The 17,784-nt window shown below is 43.6% G+C and overlaps 1 protein-coding gene across 1 annotated transcript in view; it reads left to right on the forward strand.

Moving 5' to 3' along the window:
* The window catches only part of ZBTB14 (zinc finger and BTB domain containing 14), a 7,503-nt gene extending 852 nt beyond the window's left edge, over positions 1-6,651 (forward strand). Inside the window, exons 2-3 of the mRNA XM_040264663.1 lie at positions 1,977-2,060; positions 3,159-6,651. Coding sequence (XP_040120597.1) covers positions 2,058-2,060; positions 3,159-4,505 — 1,350 coding nt within the window. The 5' untranslated portion in view covers positions 1,977-2,057 and the 3' untranslated portion in view covers positions 4,506-6,651. The remainder of the gene's footprint in view (positions 1-1,976; positions 2,061-3,158) is intronic.
* Positions 6,652-17,784: the final 11,133 nt, after the last annotated feature.

Below are 17,784 nucleotides of genomic sequence, written 5' to 3' on the forward strand. Positions count from 1 at the left end.
CCGGGCTCGCGGGCGGAGCGGGGCGCGGCGCGGCGCGGCGCGGGGCTGCGGAGCCCGGCCGCACGCCCGCTCCCGATCCCCGCCGCCAGGGCCGCCGTGGGTCCTCCCTTTCGCGTTCGGAGCTGCGGCCCTAGCCCGCGCCGAAGAGCCCGATTCTAAAAGAGAAAACGGCTGGTGCTCCGCCTGGCTTCCCGGGCGGGAGCTTTTGTTCGGAAAGGAATGCCAGCCGCTGATCCCGTCCCCCACCTCCCGGGCCGAGCAGGATGGCAGCGAGGCTCGGAGAGGTTCCGGAGGTGGCCCGGGTCCTGCGCTCGGTTCCCTGCTCCCTTCCCATCCAGAAGCGGCGAGCTCTTGACCGGGAAGTGGTGCCGCCGCCATTGTCGCGGCGGCCCCGGGGTCGGGGAGGCGGCCGGCAGGTCGCCGCGGCTTCTGTAGGTTCGGCTTAGCGGGGGCCCCGCGCCGGCGCTTTGGAGAAGCGACATGCAGGGGCAGCTTCGTCCAGGAGGTGTGGTTGGAGCGGCATCTTGCCCTCCACCTGTAGGGATACTGGCAACGGGGATCTTCCCGTTTGACTCACCTGAACTTAGCAATGGGAATCTCAACAGAGCGGGGGGGAAACGGAGATATGGAGAGAGAGAGTGGGACCAAATAACACATAGGCTTAAAAAAAAAAAAACTAAGTACGTTGCCATGGGTACCGTACGCCTTTCCTGTGCCTGGTCCATGCACCTTTATTCCACAAGCTCCAGAGAGAGCGACTGTAGTAAGTAACCCGGTAGGAAGGCTGCCTTCCCTTCGGGGTGGCCTCAGGCTGGGGTGCACCCTTAGAAATTATTCTGCCCAGTCCTCGCTCTTGGCAAGTAAGAAAACAGCCTGCCACTTTAGACACCTTAATGATGTTTTTGCTTTTCTGTAGAGTGTTTTCAGGACTCTGGTTCTGCACGCTCAAGTTTGTGTGGTCACCGTTCTATAGAGGCTTGATGTTTTTCAGGATGTTGGTCTGCAAAATGGAGTTTAAACTGGAAAAAATCTAGAATCCTTTGAGCTTCCCTGTAGGGATAGAGGCAGACACACCTGGAGTTCTCTAATGCAAGCTTCAAGACCAGAGTGGTTTAAGTAACTATATACTACATCATCGGAGAAGGCAATGGCACCCCACTCCGGTACTCTTGCCTGGAAAATCCCATGGACGGAGGAGCCTGGAAGGCTACAGTCTATGGGGTCACTGAGGGTCGAACACGACTGAGGGACTTGACTTTCACTTTTCACTTTCATGCATTGGAGAAGGAAATGGCAGCCCACTCTAGTGTTCTTGCCTGGAGAATCCCAGGGACCGGGGAGCCTGGTGGGCTGCTGTCTATGGGGTCGCACAGAGTCAGACACGACTGAAGCGACTTAGCAGCAACAGCAGCACACTACATCATACAGAAGAGTGGACAGAAGTAAACAGCTACTATTCCCTCGCCCCCACTGTTAACTGTTGAGTATATGTACTTTTCTTAACTTTGTCTGTATTTATCGATGTAAAAAATATATAGTCTGTTTATATAAGCCAAGCGGAAAAAAATGTGGAAGGCTGTGTATCCAGCAGGAAATGGTAGGGGAACGAGGTATTTACCAGCTTTTACTCTATCTGTGCAGCAATCAACATCCTTGCAAATACAGACAGAGGCTTTGTGAGGGGAAATTCCTTAGTGGTTCCCCAGCCCATCCTTCCCATTCCCATCGCACACCCTCTCCAGGCTGCCAGTGCTCCAGCCCTTACCTTTTCTCCTTCATATCTGTTCAGAGCTGAACCCGATGCTGCCAGCCACCCTCCTCTTTGTTCCCAACCTGAAAATGGGTACAGGTGCCAGTGACAGGACAAAAAAGGAAAGTTTCTTTTTAAAAATCAATTTTTGAAAACATTCTTTTTGTTTGCAACTGGGGATAGGGAAGGAGCCAACTTTACTCTTGTATGTCCTTTTCTCTCGTAGGACTGGCGTGCCCCTGATCAGAGTTACTCTGATCCGAAGATTTTGGTGTTTAAAGCATTAAGATAATAGCCTGAGTTGTTCATGGTAACTATGACTTTGCATATTAAGTCTTTAGAATCTTATTGGTGTCAGCTTTAAAATGTCTCTCAGTTATGTATTAGCATTCTTTAGGGGACTAGGTACTTTCCTCATACTTAGTGCTTGGTCGAATAAAAGGAAAGCAAGGTTTTAGGACACATTAATTTTAAAAAGATCACTTCTTTAACACGTGGCAGATGTCTTCCGTGCCAGTTCTACGTTTCTTTTCCTCATAAAACCCCCGCGGCACTTGGCAAGTGCATCCAGTTCTGATGACACTTTGATCCAGATGACAGATAGACTGGCATCCGGGGGGAATGAAGCTGCTTGTCACTGCCTTCCCAAATGTCATCTGATTCTCTGAGGGTCCTATTAAACCTTGCCCCTTGTTCAGAAGTGGCCCAACACTGGTGTGAAAAAACTAGAGGACAACACTGAATGGAGTGTTCTGGAAATGATTTCCCTCCCTGGGTCTGCAGGAGTGATCTGTCTCTTCCGTCAAGGAAGCAGAACCTTGAGAGCTGCTAGTTATTTTACTGAATCTTCCTCGGCATGAAATTAGACACAGCAGACGGCTCTGGCAGATGCTTGCCAGAGACGGTTTTCTTAAACCTTGAAGCTGAGTTGTCATTATTACCTCTAGTTATCAGGAAGCACTGGTTTTGGAGCTAGAGTGCCTGGATTTGCTAGAGCTAGAGCCCTGACGGTCCACTAAATAGCTAGAATATTGGGCAGGTTCCTCAGTTCATTGGTAAAGTAGGATAACAGTGCCTATCTCTCAAGGTCACTTGATCACTGCCTTTGTGAAGACATGAAAATTGTGTAGCACAATGCCAGGCACGTATTGTGTGCTCAGTAGGAGTTGTTATTATGAGTAAGCATACGCTGACTACAGTGAAGATAAGTAGAAGGAACAGTGTGGAAATCCCTAAATTTGGATCTGTCTTTTCTCCTCCTATTCTTGAACCCCTCCTGACAGTGACTTTCTGAAATTGTTAGGGACTGGAAAGTGGTCAGAAAATGAAATTTCCCTGAAATTTTTATATGGAAAAGTACTGTCCATAATGACCAAAATTCTTTTTCTTTATAAACATTTTCTTGTAGGAGTTTTTCATCAGTATGTCTGAAACCATTAAATATAATGACGATGACCATAAAACTCTGTTTCTGAAAACACTCAACGAGCAACGCTTGGAAGGAGAATTTTGTGACATCGCGATTGTGGTGGAGGATGTGAAGTTCAGAGCGCACAGGTGTGTTCTCGCTGCCTGCAGCACCTACTTTAAAAAGCTTTTCAAGAAACTTGAGGTAGATAGTTCCTCAGTAATAGAAATAGATTTCCTCCGTTCTGATATATTTGAAGAGGTCCTGAATTACATGTACACGGCAAAGATCTCCGTGAAAAAAGAAGATGTTAACTTAATGATGTCATCCGGTCAGATTCTCGGCATCCGGTTCCTGGATAAACTCTGCTCTCAGAAGCGGGACGTGTCCAGCCCGGATGAAAACAACGGTCAGTCGAAAAGCAAGTACTGTCTGAAGATCAACCGCCCCATTGGGGATGCTGCCGACCCTCAGGATGACGATGTGGAAGAAATCGGAGACCAGGACGACAGCCCCTCGGATGACACGGTAGAAGGCACCCCCCCGAGTCAGGAGGACGGCAAATCGCCCACGACGACGCTCAGGGTGCAGGAGGCCATCCTGAAAGAGCTGGGCAGCGAGGAGGTACGGAAGGTCAACTGCTACGGCCAGGAGGTAGAGTCCATGGAGACCCCCGAGTCCAAGGACCTGGGGTCCCAGACCCCTCAGGCCTTAACATTTAACGACGGGATGAGTGAAGTGAAGGATGAGCAGACCCCGGGCTGGACCACGGCGGCCAGCGACATGAAGTTCGAGTACCTGCTGTATGGGCACCACCGGGAGCAGATCGCCTGCCAGGCGTGCGGGAAGACGTTTTCGGACGAGGGTCGGCTGAGGAAGCACGAGAAGCTGCACACAGCCGACCGGCCCTTCGTGTGCGAGATGTGCACCAAGGGCTTCACCACGCAGGCCCATCTGAAGGAGCACCTGAAGATCCACACGGGCTACAAGCCCTACAGCTGCGAGGTGTGTGGCAAGTCGTTCATCCGCGCCCCGGACTTGAAGAAGCACGAGCGGGTGCACAGCAACGAGCGGCCCTTCGCCTGCCATATGTGTGACAAGGCCTTCAAGCACAAGTCCCACCTCAAGGACCACGAGCGCCGTCACCGCGGCGAGAAGCCCTTTGTGTGCGGCTCCTGCACCAAGGCCTTCGCCAAGGCGTCCGACCTGAAGCGGCACGAGAACAACATGCACAGCGAGCGCAAGCAGGTCACCCCCAGCGCCATGCAGAGCGAGACCGAACAGCTGCAGGCGGCGGCCATGGCTGCAGAGGCCGAGCAGCAGCTGGAGACCATCGCCTGCAGCTAGAGGCGGGGGACCGGGATGCGCCCGCGTGCGGCAGGGATGCTCAGCATCCTTTATCCACATCCCGCATCCCGACCCATGAACGCCAGCCGCCACGTTTCGGTGGAAACTTACCGAGAACTTGTACTTGATGGACATAAGGCAGTGCTTGGTTGGGTGTTTCGAAAACTTTGCAAGGAAATAACTGTTCCTTGGTTCTGACCAAACTGTTTCACTGTCCCGTCTGGTGTCTTGTATTAATGTTGCCAGTAAGCACCCGGCCCCCACCCCCCCTTTTTTTTTATGATTTCTGATTTTAATTTGAGAACTCCTGGGCCCAGTTCAGAAGTGAGAGACTTCTGTCCCTTTTTAAAAGTCCCCCTCTCCGCCTGCTGCACCAGGGAGTGCACTGTACAGAGTGATAATTGAGTGGATTGATTTCCTGACCATCACCATTCTCTGTGACTTACAGGTCACAGCGACATTTTTAAGAACTTTAGTAAAAGTACTTCGTGTAGACGCAGGAAATACGGGTGGATGGCTGACCAAGAACCCTGCGTGCACAGATAGGAAAACAAGTTCTGGAAATGCAAAATGTTGTCAGATTTATATATTTGGTTTGTTAATTTTCTATCACTTGTTTTTCATGGTTTTTGTGGACAAATAATGGTTGCTTTGCTGAAGTGTTTCTTCATCCGTTTTGATTGCCCGTACCTGCCCCTAAAGATGTCACATGACCTGAAGACATGTCAGTTGTTTGAGGGCTGAGTTTTTTCACTCTTATTTGGGGTATTGCTTCTCTGCAGCTGATGGGGTTTGTGGGCTGGACCAGTGGTGAGAGGGTTCGAAAAGGGAGTGTAGGAACCTGGTTCTCAGAGACAAGGTTTGCACATTTGCAACAAGTCCAAGATTTCCTAGATCAAAATAATTCCTGATTTTGAAATTGGATTTTTGTTTAGGATCATAATTAGGCCAAGAACAGGTATACCTCTTCGGGTACGTTTGTGTAACTTAAAGAGTGTCATCAAGCTTTTGGGCTCTCGGTAGCACATGATTATCCATAAAGAAGATGCAGTGTCCTTCCGGAAATCATTATGTTTAAAATCTTTTGCCTGTGTAAATAGTACAGAAGCGTTGGTCTTATGTATCTCAAGTACAAATAGACAGCTGCACTTTTTTTGCACATGGGATTAACGATATCTCCATCGGAAACAAACATCAGTCTGTTTTTAACCAATATTAAAGATTGTCCAAATGTTTATGTTCTTGAAGTATATTTCATCACTGGTTACAGTTTTAAGTGGAAGATGATTGCCTTTTCATAGCTGAAACTGAATTATAAGTGCTGTTCCAATTCTGGTGTACGAAATTTCTTTTTAAACATTTCTTTAGGAATACATTGAAATACCAACAATAGTTTGAATTATGTTCTGTAATAAAGAATTAGTTCTTTTAGAATGTACCATTTTCAAAAAATGTCGATTTTTAAAATTTATTTTTGGTTGCTAGGGTTTTTTTTCCTCTTAAGATACATTAAAGTAATTTCATTTCCTAGCTTGTTGCATTAACACCTGTAATTATTATTGTTGTGAGAGAAAGTTTATTTTTTAAACTGGTGTATATGTTATGCCCATGATTGTAGGATGAAGATGTTACCTTTTTAAGAATCTTATTTATTGGTAAATGTTTAATTTAGTTTAAAACTAATTTAATTTCTTTTCTTAAATGTTGTTTATTTTCTCCTAAAAGCAGTTGTGTCGCTGTGTTTATACGCTCTTCATAGAAGGGGAACCGATTGCTGTTCCTAGACTGTTTTAACCAAAGCAAAGGGAAAGTAATCTAACATCTTGTGGATGGCTACTTCAACAAATCATACCTGGGGCCTTTGTTTTTGTATATAAAAGAAAATATACTTCTGTCATTCCTGTTTTTGTTTTTTTCCTAGCAGCCTGTCACACACCCAGGTTTCTCCCCAAGTGCATTTTCTATACTGTTTTCATCTTGGTTATACAGAGTTGCAAGTTCCCCATGTTGCATTAACCTTCACTGAAACCACATAATCGCAGTGGTATCCCCAAAAGAAAGCTCTTTCAGCACTTTATTTGCATCGTGTAAATACGTGTCATTGGTCCTATTTTGCATGAGAAATATATTTGTGTTGTAATTTCCACCACCGCTGCTGGGTTCATCTCTATTTAGGGTGCATGTTTTTGTTGTGTTCTGGGCAGCGAGGTTGTGACATGGCAGCTCTCCTGTCTCCTGGTCATGAAGCTTGTCTCTCTCCCACCTAGCTGGCTATAGTGTCCTGTGGATGATGAAGCCCTCATGTCCAGCAGTTCTAGGGTACCTCCCTTCACAGCCAGTTCCTTCTGAAACATGCTTACTCTGAATCTGCCTTGTGAGAAGGAAGGAAATGCCAATGTCAACATTACTACTTTGTTTTACCAAGTATTAGAATGAAAATATATATAATACTTTAATATTTTTTAAAGGTACATTTTAATCCTTTGAAGTTCTCATGCTCATGCTCACTCTGCTACCCCACCAGGCTCCTCTATCCATGGGATTTCCCAGGCAAGACTACTGGGTGGGTTGCCATTACCTACTCCAGGGGATCTTCCCAACCCAGGGAACGAACCTACATCTCCTTTGTTTCCTGCATTGCAGGTGGACTGTTTACCAGCTAAGGCATCAAGGAAGCCCTTTGAAGCTGTAACAGTATCATTAAAGAATCACTTTTATTTATTTATTTTTAAAGCTCACAAAGCATCCAAGAGTCTGCCCAGTTCTAGCCTGGCAACTCAGAATTGGAGCCGCATTTGGGGTACATCCCTGGTGGTTTTTCTGATGGCCCCTAGCATTAGGTGGGTGTGCTGCTGCCTTACAGCAGTATCAGACATCATTTAATTTAAAAAAATGCTGTTTGTCATTTTGGTTGCCCTCTGAGGTTTGGTGCCTTTTAGCAAGGTATAAAACAAATGGGACCATTTGGCTAGACTGAGAGCTTGGGACACCATTGATCTGAGATGGTCCCTACTGATAGATGTGCAGAATGTAAAATGAAGATAGCAGCTTCCCATGCACATTGTTGGGGAGATGCATGTTATAATAGGATTATGTCCCATGGCGGAACTCCCATGGAACTGATGCCAGGGAGGTCAGTCAAGATGGGGTCCTTGGCTTCCTCTGGCTGGTGGACTTCACTGTGCATCACCCAAGAAGTGTTACCATTTCTTCTTGAGTCTTGTGATCAGGGCTACCAGTCTGAAAGTGGGGTGTTTTGTGTTCACTTGTAGCTTACTGACACTCAAACGGTCCTGCTGGGCAGTAAATATGGTGAGACTTGCTGTGCTGATGTGACAGCTTCCTTCTTTCATTTAGGGGCGTGACTGTAAGTATCGGTTCCTGAGTCTACCTTTCACTTGTGGAGCAGGTGCAGGGTTCTCTGTCCACTGTTAGAACTACTTTTTCATTATATGAAAACCGTCTACTTTTTTCTTCTATTTATTCAAAGAGAATGTCTACAAACATTGATGGTAGCTTTTATGCCAACTTGCATGGCTTCGGTAATGATTGAGAAAGGGAATTTTAGACAGTCTAAAACGTAGGTAATCTGCCTTCTCATTAACTTGATCACAAATTCAGAATGTTAGAAATCACAGAGGTCACTATCAAGTCAGGCTGATAGTAACAAATTCCTCCTGTTGGAGGGGGGGCAGTGGTGGTGTTTATGAGAGTGATTTTGGTTGATGTAGTTTCCAACTTCATGGATTATGTTGTGTAATGTTATCTATAATTTAGTCATGTGTATGCATGCTCAGTCATGCCAACTCTGCAACTCCATGGACTGTAGCCCGCCAGGCTCCTCTGTCCATGGGATTCTCCAGGCAAGAATACTGGAGTAGGTTGCTGTGCCCTCCTCCAGGGGATCTTCCCGACCCAGGGATCAAACCTGTGTTTCCTGCATTAGGTCAGTTCTTTACACTGAGCCACTGGGGAGGCCCAACTTAGTCTTTATGTGCTGTGCTGAGTTGCTCAGTTGTGTCCGACTCTTTGCAACCCCATGGACTGTGGCCCTCCAGCCTCCTTTATCCATGGGGATTCTCCAGGCAAGAATATGAGAGTGGATTGCCATTCCCTCCTCCAGGAACTTGTGTTTGGGAACCTAGAATTAATTTTCCCAAGTAGTGGTGTTAGTGGTGATTAGTTCCCCCAGCAGATGTAAAGGCCTTTTGTGTAAGTGGAAATGAACTAGTTTAACAGAACTTCTGGTCTTGAATTCTGAGTTAGGAGTTAAGGAAAAAAGGGAGAACAACTCTTAGGTTCCGCTCTGCCTTTCACCTTGAGCATTTGCCTGCCTCTCTCTCTCACTTAACTCCCCATCCCCACCAAATGTACGGGAAACAAATAAAGACATCCAACTGCAGGCAAAGTGACCACTGAAAATCATTCCAGGGACAGACGAGGGCCTAAATCTATTCCCTCCTTCCTTCTAATCCTCCACTGAAACCCATGAGCACTCAAAATGGTAGGGATTCCCTGCCCCCTAGTGAACACCCATTCCTATCCTGGGACCTCTAACTGCTCCCTGTGGCTTGAATTCTGTATCTCTTTTTTGCCTACCTCCTTGAACCTTCCCCTTGGAACTATTCAAAATTGGTTTAACTCCGCTTGAGAAAGCTTTAGGTACGTGAGGATAAGTGTGTGTGAGTAGTTGTGTCCAACTCTGTGACCCGTGCGAGGCTCCTCTGTCCATGGGATTCTCCAGGCAAGAATACTGGAGAGGGTAGCCATTCCCTTCTCCAGGGCATCTTCCCAACCCAGGGATCAAACCCAGGTCTCCTGTATTGCAGGCAGATTTTTTACCACCTGAGCCACCAGGGCAGCCCATGGTGAAAATAGCATGTCCTTAATTCAGCGTGTATTAAGCATTGTGTGAGGCCAAGGGCTGAACCCTGAGATACAAAGGGAGATTTGGCCCCTGGCTAGTAGGGTAGCCCTTTCTAAGTCTTGTCTTAAGCAGTCTTAAAAAACAAAGATGGCGTTTGCCTCTGATTCCTTAAAAATCACCATACTTATCTTATCTCAGGGGCCCTGGGTGTGATTAATCTGGATTACAACAGATTTCATCAGTTGTGACTCCTTGATTTATTCCAGAGATGCTCCCAGTTACCTTTCTTCACATAAATCTTTTCAGTATAGCAAGGAGGGATGGTAGGTTCACGGGAAGAATTTTCAAGTCAGACTTGAATTGGATCCCGATTCTCCTTTTCAATTAATGTATTCGTTTAGACTTCCCCGATGGCTCAGTGGTAAAGAATCCACTTGCAATCCAAGAGACACAGGAGATGAGGGTTTGATAGCTGGGTCAGGAAGATCCTCTGGAGGAGGAAATGGCAACACACTCCAGTATCCTTGCCTGGAGAATCTCATGGACAAAGGAGCCTGGTGGGCTCTCAAAGAGTTGGCATGATTGAGCAACTGATCACATCACATCACATACATTTAGGCAAATTCTTAGCTGCCCTGAGCCTTCATTTCATTACTTCTAAAACAGTTGATTGGGATTTCTTCTTCATGGTCTGCTGCAAAAATTAGTGATAACCAGTACACACCTACTGCTTTTGAGGTGCACCAGAAGTGTTCCCTGCTTAAGGGGCGTTCTGCATAGAGAAGCAGAAACAAGACTGAATTTCTCTTGACTCTGACATCTGTCAGTCATTGGCCTTAAGCTGTAGACCTAGATCTCACTTAGTCTTCTTATCAGGTGATATCTGTAGAAGATGTATTTATCTTAGCATTTCTGTAATCTTCCACCAGTTCACAGCCTTGTCCTCACAAATTCCTGTTTTCCTCTAAGAGTTGTCTTTGGTTCTGTAGTCTCCCATCCTTTAAGTGGTTCGTGGGAGTGTGGTCAAGTGTAAACACTGGTCTCCGGATGGCTCCCTGCTATTCGGAAATATCTGTGATGGCAGAGTCAGAATTGCAGTTTTGACAGCTGGCTTTTGAGTTTCCTCTCAGAAATCATGCATCTGGGGAGATATGCTTACATGTACTTTTCAGATATTGTATGTATTTGGCCAACACCTGACCTTTGCCTTTCTAGTTTGCCAGAATTCCAGGATGACTTGTTGCATTCTCACAAAAGGGACTTACTCTACTGCTCAGGAATCCGGGTCCTTTTTTAGTTCCGGAATACCATGGTATTGAATCACTTTGCTCTTTTCTTTGGAGGATATTTCCATCGATCTTACATAAAACTACTTTCTCTATTAAAGTGTATTGGTCAACAAATGCTTCCTGGATGTCTCGTGTGTGCCAGGCCTTGGACTGGATACTGGGAGCTACCAGTGAACAGGACCGACTCCTGTCCCATTCTCATGAAGCTTTCGTTCTGGGATGGAGTTAAACAATGACTTTCCCAAGTTTTACTAAATTTTACAAGAAATCATAAATGTGAAAAATGCTTTAACAACTCTGTTCTCACGTGTATTTCAGTGCAGTTCATGAAATATACTTTAGGATGTAAGTAAACATTTTGAATGCATAGTCATGAAGTTTGGTTGTCCAAAAGAAACATTCTCAGATGACTTTTGAATGTATACTAAGGAAATATATTTGTTCAATGTGACCATTTTCATAGAATGGTTCTCAATTTTTCTCACTGATACTGGATTTTGGAACTAGGCATGTAAAAAGAGACTATGGTTTATTTCTTAAAAATAATGAATGCTGTTATCAAATAAGAGTACTTAGGTACTCCCTGGTGGTCCAGTGGCCAAGACTCTGCATGCAGGGGGCCCAGGTTCCATCCCTGGGACCTAGATCCCACATGTCACAACTAAGACCCAGCACAGTCAAATTTTTTTTTTTTTTAAAGGGTACTGATGTAGAGAAAGTTAGGAGAGTAAAAACATGATAACTTGGGCTTCCTACAGCATTGAACAAGGATAGTAATACCTGGGAAGAAGTGACCTCTATGAGCAATACAGGATATCCAACTGAGATTCATGAGGTCTTCCTTTAGAGTGCACAGGTCAGGGCAGGGTAGCAAGCAAGCTAAGGGAAACACGAAAAGAAATCTCATCTGTTGCTTTTAGGTCACCATGAGGTGCCCTACCATTTCGATGGAGCTCTGTGCAAAGCATCCTGTGCTGTTCCACTTACTTGGAATGTGGTTATTTTTTTGGTTTCAATCAGAGGGCAGAAGTCTTTTATAAATGATTCCTATAAGTGATTCTTACAGATCATGGCTGTTTCTTTCTTTCTTTCTTTCTTTTTTTTTTTTTTTTTTGTTGTTGTTTTCACCTGTGGCTTTGAACTTCTGTCACTGGATATCAAGAGGATCAGGAAGTAAAGCATACAAACTAGCACATGTTGAATGTTTACCAGGTATCAGGCAGTATACAGACAATCTCTTTGTATGATTTGTGATGCCTCTTGGGTACGCATTATTATGGATTAAGATGTCCAGATTCAAAGAAGTTATAAATGCTGCCAACATCAAATTGTTTTCAGAGCCATGACAGAGGGACCAGTCCATCTGCCTCCAGGGCCTGTGCCCTTAGTCACTGTGTTATATGCCCTCAAACAGGCAGAGGAGCAACTCTGACCCTGCCCACGTTCTTACCACCCTCAGCCCATTGTTAGGGGAGCAACTGGAGGACAGAGGGAGCATTTATGTAAACTGCTGCCTCTAAGTTTGTACAATAAATTAGTACCAGTACTTTAATTTCTGTGCATGTTTCCCATGCAAGGGGTCTAAATACTAACCTACATTGTTTTGTCTCTTTTCCAGTCTGGAGGCTGCCCCCAAATAATGTGGAAAACTGCAGACAGAATGTCATGGATGATTGCAAAATAACAAAGCTAGCCATCTGCTTTCTTGACACGTCCCATTATGCAGTGAGCCAGGGAAATCCCACCAGACCAGAGACCATCGACTTTGGCACCAGGATTAACTCTTTATATGTATAAAAATGGTTACCTATGTCAGGAGTTCTCCCATCCACTCCCTTCTCTCTGAAAGGTGCTGCTGCTGCTGCTGCTGCTGCTAAGTCGCTTCAGTCGTGTCCGACTCTGTGCGACCCCATAGACGGTAGCCCACCAGGCTCCATCCCTGGGATCCTCCAGGCAAGAACACAGGAGTGGGTTGCCATTTCCTTCTCCAATGCATGAAAGTTAAAAGTGAAAGTGAAGTCACTCAGTCATGTCCGACTCTTAGCGACCCCATGGACTGCAGCCTACCAGGCTCCTCCATCCATGGGATTTTTCAGGCAAGAGTACAGGAGTGGGGTGCCATTGCCTTCTCCTCTGAAAGGTGCTAGAAAACTTGAATTCAGGTTCTATCTCTACCGTTTTCAAGCTGTCACCGCTTTGGGCTGGTTGCATAATCTCTTAATTTCTTCAGCCAAAATGCAAACAGTGATTCCTTGCTCAGCTGACTCCACTCTTGCTTAATATTTCAAAGATAAATTCACTTTTTGCATAATTTAACAGACAGGAAGTTTAGCTTTAAAATGTTTTGCAAGGTCAAATATAATTGGTTTAAAATGTTACCGGCCTCAAACTGGATGACCCATAGAGAAGGTTAGATGGATAACAGGAAATTAATTACACTTCATTCTTGTACATTTAATTAAGTGAAAGGTATGTATATGAGGACAGGCTTTTTCTAAATCTTAGAATATTTTAGCTGCTCTTCTGTAATCTTCCAGCAAGCTTTCAGCCAGTATGAAGCAGAAAGTATTAACCAGATTGGAAGCCTACTGGATCAATTGGTCTGATAAGCACAGATAAGATTCTATTTGATAGTCTGTAATAAAATGTGGCATTGAGAATTGAGGAATGAAAAATAGTAGGGATGAATTAATTTTAGGTGCTGTGTAACTAATCATTATTTCCCAAAACTCACTTCTTTGAATTATGAGGCCATAAGCGTTTCCTTGATTTTTTTCCATGTAAATTTAGTGAACATCCATCTCATATAGATACAAAATTAAAGAAATATAAAAATTTATTTTTCTTTGTGATGAGAACACTCAGGATTTACTCTCCTAAAAACTTTCATATTTAACATACACCAGGGTAAATTATCATGTTGGGTATCACATCCCTAGTATTTATTTATCTTATAACTGGAAGTTTGTACATTTTGACAACCTTCATCCAATTTCCCTCCCCTCCCCTTCACCTCTGATAACCACAAACCTAATCTCTTTTCCTATGACTTTGTTTCTAAGGTATAATTGACGTACAACACTGTTAGTTCCTGGTCCATGACATTGTGATTCAGTATTTGCATCCATTACAAAATGAGCATCATGGTAAGTCTAGTTACCATCTGCCACCATACAAAGATGTTAGGTAATTATTGACTCTACTCCCCACACTGAACATTTCACACCTGTGACTCATTTATTTTGTAACTGGAAGTTTGCACCTCCTTATCTCCCTTACCTATTTCTCTCTCCCCACCTCCCCTGGTCAACTACCTGTTTGTTCTCTTTATGACTGTTTCTGTTTTGTTATGCTTATTCATTTGCTTTGTTTTTTAGATTCCACATATAAGAGAAGTCAGGCATTTTACCAGGCATGAGATGATATCTCCTTGTGGTTTTAATTTGCATTTCTCTAATAAGCAGTGAAAGTCACTCAGTCATGTCTGACTCTTTGCGACCCCATGGACTGTATACAGGCTGAAATACTGGAGTGGGTAGCCTTTTCCTTCTCCAGGGGATCTTCCCAACCCAGGGTTTGAACTCAGGTCCCCCACATTGCAGGCAGATTCTTTACCAGCTGAGCCACAAGGGAAGCCCAAGAATACTGGAGTGGGTAGCCTCCCTTCTCCAGCAGATCTTCCCAACCCAGGAACCGAACTGGGATCTCCTGCATTGCAGGCAAATTCTTTATCAACTGAGCTACAAGGAAGCAATGAATTGAGCACCTTTTTTATGTGCTTGTTGGCCATTTATATATTTTTGAAAAAATGTCTATTCAGGTCCTTTGACTATGTTTAATTGGATTATTTTGGGTTTTTTTAGAGTTTTAATTTAATTTTTTTAAACTGAAGTATAGTTGATTTACAGTGTTGTGTCAGTCTCTGCTGTACAGCATAGTAACTCAGTTATATTTTGTTGTTGTTCAGTCACTAAGTTGTGTCCAACTCCTTGTGACCCCATGGACTGTGGCACACCAGGCTCCTCTGTCCTTCATCATCTCCCAGAGTTTGCTCAAATTCATGTCCATTGAGTTGATGATGCCATCTAACTATCTCATCCTCTGCTGCCCCCTACTCCTCCCACCTTCAGTCTTTCCCAGCATCAGGGCCTTTTCTGATGATTCAGGTCTTTGCATCAGGTGGCCAAAGTATTGGAGCTTCAGCATCAGTCCTTCCAATGAATATTCAGGATTGATTTCCTTTAAATTGACTGGCTTGATGTCCTTGCCATCCAAGGGACTCTCAAGAGTCTTCCCCAGAAACACAGTTGGAAAGCGTCCATTTTCCAATGCTCAGCTTCTTTATGGTCCAACTCCATACTTACTGCACTTTATTACAAGCCAGGTCCCTTAGGAGGAGCCTGGAATACAGTGACAATCCTCATAATTGAGTGAGGGAAGAAAGATCTGTAAGCAATTGTAGTCTCATGCAAGGGGAGTATGGGCATGGGGTGCTGGTGGTGCCCCACAGGGAAAGAGCACCCAATTCATACTTGGGGTGAGGGGAAGTTCTTGGAGAGAAGGATTTCTGCCTACTAACTACATTACACGTGGTCTCCGTATTGATTTCTAGTAGGCATCTTGGATATGACAAATTCAAAGTCGTCCTCCTGACTTGACCCTCAGATCTCCCCACTCAATCTTTACTGTCTTATCAAATAGCAACCCCATCCTCCCACCTGTTGAGGCTATAAAACCTCTTCTTTCTTTTGCATCCTACATGTTAGACACCAGAACACGGCTTAGCTTTCACAATGAAGCCAGCATCTGACCACCCTAGTTCTAAGTTCTCTCTTGCCAGGAAATTACAGTGATCTCCTCCTAGGCCCTCCTGCTATATCTTACTATTGTAAATTTATTTTGTTTGTTTTCCCTTTGGCCCACTGGAATACAAACTCCATTATAATTGGAATTCAGTCTGTTTTATCCCTTACAGTATATGCCCTAGATAATCCTAGAACTGTGTAAATTTCTCTTGACATTTTTGTGTATGCCTTCCAGACATTTTTCTCTATTTTTATGCTTGTGCTTAGTTGCTCAGCCATGTCTGACTCTTCATGACTCCATGGACTGTAGCCCACCAGGATCATATATCCATGGGATTTTTCAGGCAAGAATACTGGAGTGGGTTGCCATTTCCTCTTCCAGGGAATTTTCCTGACCCAGAAATTGAACCTGTGTCTCTGCATTGCAGGTGGATTCTTTAGCCATCGAGGAATCTTCTTTTAAGCTACCTTCTATTATGTATTTAAAATATATTTAAATAAACATAGGATCATGTTATATACCCTGTTTTTACCATGCTTCTTTCATTGAACAGCATTTTTCAGTGACAATACTGTTCTTGCACAGTATAATTTTGTTTTTGTGTAGTATTCCAGTATTTGAAATAGTTTATTTATTCAAGTTTTTATTTCCCTGGTGGCTCAGAGGTTAAAGTATCTGCCTGCAATGCGGGAGGCCGGGGTTTGATCTCTCGGTCAGGAAGATCCCCTGGAGAAGGAAATGCCAAGCCACTCCAGTATTCTTGCCTGGGAAATCCCATGGACGCAGGAGCCTGGTGGCCTACAGTCCAAAGTGTCGTAAAGAGTCGGATACGACTGAGCGACTTCACTTCACTTTTAACTTTTTTGTGTGTCCAGAGCTCACCATTCTGACCAAATATTTGTTCACATCTTAGCACAGGTTATGTCCCTCAGATTCATCTTAGAAAGTAGACTTGTCGATGTTCAGTTGCTAAGTCATGTCTGACTCTCTGACCCCATGGACTGCAGAAAGGCAGGCTCCCCTCTCCTTCACTATCTCCCAGAGTTCAATCAGATTCATGTCCATTGTGTTGAAAATACTCTCTAACAATCTTATCCTCTACTGCCCCCTTCTTTTGCCCTCAATCTTTCCCAGCATCAGGGTCTTTTCCAGTTAGTAGGCTCTTCGCATCAGGTATACAAAGTATTGGAACTTCAGGTTCAGCATCAGTCCTTCCAGTGAATATTCAGGGTTGATTTCCTTTAGGATTGACTGGTTTAATCAAGATAAAAATCACTTGTTGGGTCAAGATATACAGAAAATTATAAAGTCTTTGCATCTCAGAGAGGTGGTATTATTTATATTTCTACCAGTTTCATACAATTTCTTTTAACACACTAGCAGGTGTAGGGGGTATAGAAATAGCTTCAGTTTTTCAGGATAAAGTTGAAGAAACCAGTAATAATTTGATCCTTTGAAGATAAGAATCTTCCTTTTTCAGTCTATTGCATGCTCTGTATGGTATCATATTCAGTCTAATTTTGTGAAAGTCACTTAAAAGGGGTGGAATAACCTTTTCAGTGGTTTCCTGGAGAGTCTTTAAAAGACTCTCATTTAGAAGGTTCCTATAAAAAATATTTTTACTTAGGAATGAAATTTTTCATTAATATATTACCCATAACAATTCATACCCATAATACTACTGCATGTTTTCTCTAAGAAATTCTAAATATTGTCTTTATTTTTATAATAATAAAAAATTAATGCCCAGTATTTTGTGGAAGGCACCCTGATAAACAGGCATGCTTGCCAGTTGCTTGCATGTTCTAGTTTTTATTTGGACACCAGAAAATTCTACTAGTATTGTCATGGAATAATAAGGATGAAGGTAGATTTAGTGCTTAAGAGTTGCAATCTTGCAAATGGCACTAAGCAAATAAAAGATTGGTCACTTAATCAAAAACTTTGGTAAAGTAACATGTACCTTAAACATTTATAGGTAAACCACTTAAATGTACATTTTTTTTACCTCCATATGATAGAAGCTCAAGACATTTCTCGTGGATTAGATGATTAGGTTGTCATAATCTTAATAATTCATAACCATAATACTACTGTTTTCTTTAAAATAGAACTTAAGCCCATTGTTGGTTTTGAAATTTGGTTTATATTTAATTTGTAATTTTAATAGTTGTGTGAGAGCTCCATATATTTAACTCATATAAGGATTTATAGTTGCCTTAATTTGTATATGCTTACGTGACATTCTAATAATTAAAGCCAGCCTCAGGGATAGGTGAGAATCTTTTTTTTTTTTTTTAATTTTAAAAGGTATGTG

This window comes from Oryx dammah, unplaced genomic scaffold (assembly GCF_014754425.2).
Source record: "Oryx dammah isolate SB20612 unplaced genomic scaffold, SCBI_Odam_1.1 HiC_scaffold_22, whole genome shotgun sequence".
NCBI lineage: Eukaryota > Metazoa > Chordata > Mammalia > Artiodactyla > Bovidae > Oryx > Oryx dammah.